We start from the raw sequence: 9,263 nt of genomic DNA on the forward strand, positions 1-9,263 counted from the left end.
TTTACAACGATCTGACCTTTGTTGGCTCTTATATTCGTTTTATATTCACATGTGGACTTGAAAGCAACTGACTGACTCCGAACTAAAAGGATTTGGTAACTCAAAGACCAATCAGTCTGCAGTCAAATTCTACACACTGGTCTCACTTCCTCGTAGTTCCTTTGGAAAATTTTCTATCTCAATGATCAGTTTATTCTGTATATGGTGCTTGTATTTTTTTCTATATTATTAGACCTGACCAACTATGGTTATGTATCAAATAATGCTTGTGATATTTTTCATGACACTAACCCTACAGGAAAAGCTGAATTGCGAGCGCTTAAACTCATCTATTATGTTATAACATTCTCCTATCTACGCCTACCTTGTTATGATGAATTAAAAATGAATATGCAGCAAAATCTCAAATTCCCGATTCAAACTCCTCACGCACAAGACCTTAGTTGATGCAATTTCATGATAAGACCCAAGTTAAAAAACCGAGTCCTCTCCTACCACTACACTACTTGTCTCCTTAGATGTGTGTTAAATTAATATAATCACCTTTCACTTTCTTCTCATAAGCAGGGCGATCACGCATCAAGAGCGCAGTAGCTTCTCCGTTCAATGGATCAAAAGGATTTGGATATAACAAAAGTTGTGGAAGGAAGACTTCAGACACATTGACAAGATCTGGAAAATAATATGTTATATAGTTGCAAGGTTAGAAGATTGTCGTAACAACATCTGTAGAGCTCTCTCTATTTATACAAAGAATGTAAGGAAGCTAATTAGCATGGCCGTCCAAAAAATAATGAAATAGAGAGATTAAATTTTACCAAACATTGGGCTCCATGTCTGGTTAATGACATCCAAGTAGACGGAACCAGACCTACAATTTGCATTCATCCACAAGTGGTTAGGAAATAGAAAGTTATAGTATCATAGTTTTGGATCGACTGAGCATGAATACTGAATACGCACTCACAGTTCATCGACATTCGGGTGATATATCTTATTAACCAAACCAATCAATGGAGACTTGTAAGGATATGCATCGGGCAGTTCTACTCTAACCTTCCATACACCTCCTTGGTAGGGACCTGTTAAAATTCATCAATGAGAACACCAATCAAGCAACCAGCACAGCAACTCATCTTATTCTGCTGGTATGAAAACATAACTAAATCTTAACAGCAACTAAAGGCATCATCCATAAAGAAAACGTAACAGTGACATCAAACTTTGAGATCTGCCCGCTTTTGGTATTAAGCTAAATCGGTAGAAGCAGCAAGCGGCAATGATATAAGCAGAAAAAGGAAATGTTGAAGCATGTGTTGGTATATCTATGTCTAGATTCGGAAACTAGAAGCTAGTAGTTCCTAACATCAACATACTTCCATCTATCCAAGATCCACTGATCCATGTAACTAGCAGCATGGACAAGAGAGGAACAGGGGACATAGAGAAGAATAAGGAACATAGAGGTAATGAAGAGAGGCTCACCCAGGTCGCGGTCGAAGGAGAGAAGCCGCCGTCCGCGTGTGGGAAGAGACGGCGGGATGTGGTGACGAGGGTCACGGCAGTGTCCGCTGTTGGTTCGGCGGCTGCTGCTGGGGTGACCATGGGAGGGGGACGGCAGGGGCCATCGGGGTGGGCGCGTGCGTCAGGGCCATGCTCGCCGGCTGCTGCAGGGGTCTAAGGAGGCCCTCAACCATCGGAGAGGAGCGGGCGGGGGGGGGGGGGGGGGGGGGGGGGGGGGGGTAGGAACTCTAGCACGCTCGATCGATCCCGTTCGGCGGAATCGAGCGAGGAGAGACAGGAGGGTGGATGGCGGCGCAGGAGGGGATACGGGTGGTAGTGGTAGCGCGGGGTGGAGGGTGGTCGACCGACCCGTACATCTTACCCATAGTAGTAGCGCGGGTGTACAACACGGGCTACTGCTATCCACTTAGTAGTAGCACGGATTTAACACCACGTGCTACTACTACTGCGTGTCCAACGAGGCATGATGGAAATTATTTAGTAGTAGCACAGATTTTTGTACCATCGCTACCACTATGGGTTACTAGTAGCGCGTTTTTATTGCGCTTGCTACTACTAAGTAGCAGTAGCATGTGACAAATAACCCACGCTACTAGTAAGCTCCAATGTATAAGGTTTTCCCTAGTAGTGTTGTGCTCGGCATACTTCCTTGGAACTCATGGCATGTCCTTCGGGGACCATGCAAAGATATCCCAATTCTCACAGAGGAAGTCGATGAGCTCGCCTTCCTATTTGTTGTCGAGGCGGGTGCCCACTACAACGTACTTGCTGCAGCTAAGGTTTTCCGGGTTCAACTTGACCTTCTTGGTCTCCTTGGACCGCTGGAAGGAGGCCTCGCCAGCTAACTCCTTGAACGAAGCCTGTACAGCTGTGAAAGTGCAACTAATCCCCAGGTGGTTTTGGTAATTCATAACAACATATAGCTCATTAAACTAATATCCATTCAAGTTAATTTTTTCAGAAAGTTCAATGATTGGCATGGCATGGACTAGAGATGTGAACCCCTCAAAATGCTAAGGACACATATTGCCAAAAGCTCAAGACTCTTCATTTCTATTTTAGTGATCCAAGATCACATTGAGTCCATAGGAAAGCAAATACTATTAAAAGGGGATGAGGTGTTGCTTAATGGTGTACTTTCTCAAAGTGCTTAGTGATATAGCTTCAAAGCCCTCAACCACTTTCTCATTTCCAAATATGTCCAAAACTCAAAGTCAAACTCGGCCCCAGCAAACATTCTATCCGGCGCCACCGAGTTCATTTGACCTAGCCACTGCCAGAAACCCTAACACCTCGGTCACACCGATACGGATCTCGGTCTCACCGAGATGGCCTTGCAAACCCTCTGTTGCATGTTGCAATTATTTCGATCTCACCGAAATGCACAATCGGTCCCATCGAGTTTGCTTGACCAACTCTCTATTTGTTCTTTGCTTAAATCGGTCTCACCGAGTTCAAGTAATCGGCTTCACCAAGATGAGGTTTTGCTCTAGCCCTAGCACATCAGTCCCACCGAGTTTTTCCAGTCGGTCCCACCGAGATTCCTAACGTTCACATTTTGAACTGAATCCGTATCACCGAGTTCTTCTATTATGTCTGATCGAGTTGGGTCGAATGTGTGTAACGGTTGGATTTTGTGTGGTGGGTATATATACCCCTCCACCCTCTTCTCCATATGTGAGAGAGACATCAAAACGTTCCTACACTTCCAGCCTACATTTTATGATAGAGAACCACCTACTCATGTGCTGAGATCAAGATATTCCAATCCAACCACAAGAATCTTGATTTCCAACCTTCCCCAAGTTGCTTTCCACTCAAATCATCTTTCCACCATATCCAAATCTGTGAGAGAGAGTTGAGTGTTGGGGAGACTATCATTTGATGCACAAGAGCAAGGATTTCATCATCAACACACCATCTATTACCTTTTGGAGAGTGGTGTCTCCTAGATTGGTTAGGTGTCGCTTGAGAGCCTCTGACAACATTGTAGAGTTGAACCAAGAAGTTTGTAAGGGCAAGGAGATCGCCTACTTCATGAAGATCTACCCAAGTGAGGCAAGTCCTTCGTGGGCAATGGCCATGGTGGGGTAGACAAGGTTGCTTCTTCATGAACCCTTCATGGGTGGAGCCCTCCGTGGACTCATGCAACTGTTACAATTCGTGGGTTGAAGTCTCCATAAATGTGGATATACGATAGCAGCACCTATCAGAACCACGCCAGAAATCTCTATGTCATCATTGCGTTTGCACTCCTCAAACCCATCCCTTTACCCTCATATGCAATGTTTTACATTCCACTGCTACACTCTTAGAATTGCATGTGTAGGTTGATTGCTTGACTTATGTTAATTGCTAAAATATGTCCACAATTAAAATTGGGGAAAGGTTAGATTTTTTTGGGCAAGTAGTCTAATCACCCCCCTCTAGACCTACTTTCGATCCTATAAGTGGTATCAGAGCTTTGGTCTCCATTTGCCTTGATTTTCATAGATTTTTGGTGATCATAGGCTTGGTTTCACAACCTAGGAGAGTATGGCATCTAGCGAGGGAAATTACCACCGTAGAGGTCCTTACTTTGATGGTACTATTTTTTCTAGTTGGAAGCATAAGATGAAAGTGCATATTCTTGGTCATAACCCTGCTATTTGGGCTATTGCGCGTATTGGCTTACAAGGTGATTTCTTCAAGGATGGAAAAGAAATGGATCGTGAAGCATCTGCGGAAGAAATGAAGATGTTGCAATACAATGCTCAAGCTTGCGATATTCTCTTCAACAGACTGTGCCCCGAGGAGTTCAACAAAATCAGCCTCCTTGGGAATGCAAAGGAAATTCGGGATACTTTGGTTGATATGCATGAAGGTACTGAGTCTATCAAGGAATCCAAATTGGATGTGCTTCAAAGTCAACTTGACATCTCCAAGATGAAGGATGGTGATGGAATCGCCGAAATGTACTCTAGGCTTGCTCTCATTACAAATGAGATTGCCGGATTAGGAAGTGAAGAGATGACCAAAAAATTCAGCATCAAGAAGATCCTAAGAGCCTTGGATGGAAAATATGATACATGTGCAGCTTGATCCAAATGATGCCCAATTACAAAGATCTCAAGCCCACGGAAGTCATTGGTAGAATTGTAGCTCGTGAGATGTCACTCAAAGATAAGGAAGAGCTCCACAACAAGTCTAGTGGTGCCTGCAAAGCTTCAAGTGATGCTCCTACAATATCAAGTGAGAAACAAGTCTTCAATGAAGAATTGAGCTTAATGGTGATGAACTTAAACAAGTTCTACAAGAATTGAAGCAAAGAGAGAAGTTCCAAGTCAAGATCCTACAATGACAAAAGATCTTCAAGTCATGATCATAATTGCTACAATTGTGGAAGACCCGGACACGATTCCAATGAGTGTACGACTCCCTACAAGAAAAGAGAAGATTCACCTAAGAGGAGAAGTAAAAGAGATGAATCACCACCAAGAGAGAGAAGGAGTAGAGATGATCGTTATGAACACAGACCCTCTCATAGAAGCAAGGATTCGGAAAGGAAGGACAAGTCATCAAAGATCTACACAAGACGAAGACATCAAGCTCACGTTGGCGAATGGGTATCTGGTTTCGACTACTACTCCTAGAGAAACTATCACTCCGACTCCAAATATACTCAAGATGAAGGTGTTGCCAGACTTGCAGTTGTGTCATCCAACTCCTATGACATATTTGACTCACCAAATGAAGGAATTGGAAGATGCACTACAGTACAAATACACTTTCGTGATGATACGTGTTTGTCACCGTAGGTCACGTTTTTTGGCATGCATGTACATCCATGACGATTTTATGACAGGATCAAGGTAGGAATACATGTGCTATTGTATAAGTGTTCCATGACATTACCAAAATTATCACCACGGAAGTGTCCACTTTCATGACGATAAATCACGCGTCATAGAAGTGCTTTCGTCAAGGGTAACCGACATGTGGAATCCACCGTAACGGGTCACCGTTAAGTTATTGGGTTCCGATTTGGCTCGGATAACCCATTAACAGCTCGGACCAATGGGGATTTTCCACATGTAAAATTCTCATTCGCTGGCAGATCCATGTGTCGGCCCGGCATTCGGACAGTTGTCATCCAGCAAATTGACCAGACGCGCCTATGATACATCACATGTGTCTCGGCCCAATAGTGGCCCATTCAGGTTAAAAGGCCGGGCCTGTCAAAATAAGCGGGTCGGCCCATTAGCGGCCTACTGGAGTCAGGACCATTCACAAGCATGGACCATATAAGTTACACATAATTGTCCCATCAAAGGCCCATTCTCTATTTGACCATTTCCAGCCCATCGTTAGTTTTAGCCGGTTAACGGCCCACTACGTCACTGGGCCCAATTGCGGCCCGAGCTTCTTTCGGCTCATTAGCAGCCCATCGTTAGTTCCAGCCCATTAACGGCCCGGAATGTCTTTCGGCCTTTTCTCGGCCCATTCTACAGTTGGGCCAACTCTATCCCGTTATGACTTTAGGCCTGTCCTCGGCCCATTCGGTAAATGGGCAAATTCCTAGCCCATTTTGTCTTTCGGCATGTTAATGGCTCGCACAACAGTTGGGCCTTTGACTTTGGGTCCATTAGGGGCCCACATTCTACAGGGCAAAATTTCAGCCCGACGTGACTTTCGGCCTGTTAATAGCCTAGTATGCGAATTGGGCCTTCTCTGGCCCATAACACTTTCGACGTCTTACTGGCCTGTAAAGTAAAAGGGCCTAGACAAAATTGACATTTATTTCGGCCTGCTAGAGGCCCGCGGGCCATTTCCATTTATACGTCCCTCTCAAGCTTTCGGCCTGCTAAGAGCCGTTGTTACAGTGGGCCACATCATTTGGGATCCACTAAATATTATTTTGACCAGCCCAATTAAGGCCCGCTTTGACAACACATATTTGTTCATTTGTATGGCGTCCTGGAATGTTTGGGAGTGTTGGCCCCTGTTTCAACGATATAGCATATCCAAAGAATTATCCTACTCTATACTATCGCCTCTAAAAAACATACACTATACAATAAAAAGACTAAGGCATAGAAACATAGAATAATCCTACAATATACAATAAAGAAATTACAGCCGATTATACCCACTGGGCATTATAGTTCGGCACCAGTGATAATAAAGCATACACAAATAGCATGTTACATACACTAGGCAAATAAAGCTCATACATCATTGACACGCATCAACAGAACTTACCATTTGAACTATAATCTCTTCAGAAAATAGGATTGGCCGGATTCAGATAGCACAAATTTCAGTCTGGAAAATCTCCAATTCCTTTGTGGTTACCTCAGTGTCTCGTTTCATTTTTTTTGACTCCTGCATCTAATACCTGCAAGTCCAGTCTCAACTTGTTGATTGCACGTTGAGAATCATGTACACGTTTTCTTGCCACCTGTAGTTGATGCTCGAGAACATCAACACATTCCAATTCCAATCCATAATCATTTGGTAACGGCCATGTCGCACTGCTCGCAGATCTTGTGGTCTATAACACCCACGATGCGGCTATATCTCCCACATGTCGGAGCACGACTTAGAGGCATAACCGCATAGTAGGCATGTCGCAAGAGGGGTAATCTTTACACATCCCATGTACTGAATAGAAAGGGATAAATAGTTGGATTACAATCGCCACTTCACACAATACATAAATATAGCATTACATCATCCAGAATACAATCAAGGTCCGACTACGGAACCAAAATAAAAGAAGACTACCCCTAATGCAAAAGATCCCCGATCGCCCCAACTAGGCTCCACTACTGATCAACTGGAAACGGAACAACATAACGAACACGATCTTCATCAAGCTCCTCCTTGAGCTCGGTTGCGTCACCTGTACGATACCAACGGCACCTACAACTGGTTTTGGAAGTATCTGGTGAGTCACAGGGACTCAACAATCTCACACCCGCGAGATCAAGACTATTTAAGCTTATGGGTAGGAAAAGGGATTGAGGTGGAGCTGCAGCAAGCGCTAAGCATATATGGTGGCTAACTTACGCAAATGAGAGCAAGAAGAGAAGCAAAGCATGGTCGTGAACTAGAAGTGCTCAAGAAGTGATCCTGAAACTACTTACGTTCAAGCATAACACGAGACCGTGTTCACTTCCCGGACTCTGCCGTAAAGAGACCATCATGGCTACACACGCGGTTGATGCATTTTAATTAAGTTAAGTGTCAAGTTTTCTACAACCGGACATTGACAAATTCCCATCTGCCCATAACCGCGGGCACGGCTTTCGAAAGTTCAAAACCATGCAGGGGTGTCCCAACTTAGCCCATCACAAGCTCTCATGGTCAACAAAGGATATTCCTTCTCCCAGGACGACCCGACCAGAATCAGAATCCCGGTTACAAGACATTTCGACAATGGTAAAACAAGACCAGCAAAGCCACCCGATGTGCCGACAAATCCCGATAGGAGTCGCACGTATCTCGTTCTCAGGGCAACACTGGATGAGACTAGCTACGAGTAAAACCAAACCTCAAGTTTCCCCGAGATGGCCCCGCAGACAGCTCGGTTTGGACCAACACTCAGAAGAGCACTGGCCCGGGGGGTTAAAATAAGATGACCCTTGAGTCTGCAGAACCCAAGGGAAGGTATATGGTGGTAGGTAGGCAAACGGTAAAACCAAGGTCGGGCCTTGCTGGAGGAGTTTTATTCAAAGCAAACTGTCAAGGGGTTCCCATAACACCCAACCGCGTAAGGAACACAAAATCAAGGAACATAACACCGGTATGACGGAAACTAGGGTGGCAAGAGTGGAACAAAACACTAGGCATAAGGCTGAGCCTTCCACCCTTTAACAAGTATATAGGTGCATTAATTAAATAAGAGATATTGTGATATCCCAACAATAATCATGTTCCAACAAGTAACAAACTCCATCTTCACTTGCAACTAACAACTCTATAAGAGGGGCTGAGCAAAGCGGTAACATACCCAAACAACGGTTTGCTAGGAAGGTGGTTAGAGGCTTGGCTTAGCAATATGGGAGGCATGATATAGCAAGTGGTAGGTATCGCAGCATAGGCATAGCAATAGAGCGAGCAACTAGCGAGCAAAGATAGAAGTGATTTCAAGAGTATGGTCATCTTGCCTGAGATCCCGCAAGGAAGAAGAATGAGTCCATGAAGAAGACAAACGGACGTAGTCAAACGAATCCTCACAAACGAGACGTTATCAGAACCAACCCGAAGAAGCAACACCAGAAAGAAGCAAACAACATAGTAAACAACCATCACATAATTATGGCATGATGCACAATCAAGTATGATGCATGTCCGGTTTAATGAGGCATGGCATGGCAAAGTGCACAAACAAACCTACAAATTAAGTGGAGCTCAATATCCAACTCTATTGCATAGTTACGAAACACCACATGACTTATTTAGTCTCTCTCAGTTATCTACCCAACAATATTAAATGTTGTTAAATATGGCAAGAGATGAAGCATATGAAAACTACCTATCTAGGCAAGTTTAAATGAGGCCGGAACAACAAACAACAAGTCCGGAAAATCCTCATGTGCATATTTTAGATTTGGTACTGTTCTGCCCTATACACAATTTTAGAGTTGTTAAACATGCAAAGCAATGCCACCATGTTAAACTAGGCATTTTCTACCCCATTTACATATAAAGTTTATTAAATTTGGAGCTACGGTTATTTAGTTATGAAATAAATC

General features: G+C 43.9%; 1 protein-coding gene across 1 annotated transcript; it reads right to left on the reverse strand.

The window, feature by feature from the left end:
* Nucleotides 1-514: 514 nt before the first annotated feature.
* LOC125506879 (ubiquitin-conjugating enzyme E2 4-like) lies at nt 515-1,605 on the reverse strand. The gene is made up of 4 exons (XM_048671591.1): nt 1,377-1,605; nt 968-1,082; nt 819-871; nt 515-672 (listed from the first exon to the last, which is right to left on the reverse strand). The coding sequence occupies exons 1-4, from the start codon at nt 1,603-1,605 to the stop codon at nt 515-517; spliced, it is 555 nt and encodes a 184-aa protein (XP_048527548.1).
* Between the last annotated feature and the right edge of the window lie 7,658 nt (nt 1,606-9,263).

This window comes from Triticum urartu, chromosome 5 (assembly GCF_003073215.2).
Source record: "Triticum urartu cultivar G1812 chromosome 5, Tu2.1, whole genome shotgun sequence".
Taxonomy (NCBI): Eukaryota; Viridiplantae; Streptophyta; class Magnoliopsida; order Poales; family Poaceae; genus Triticum; species Triticum urartu.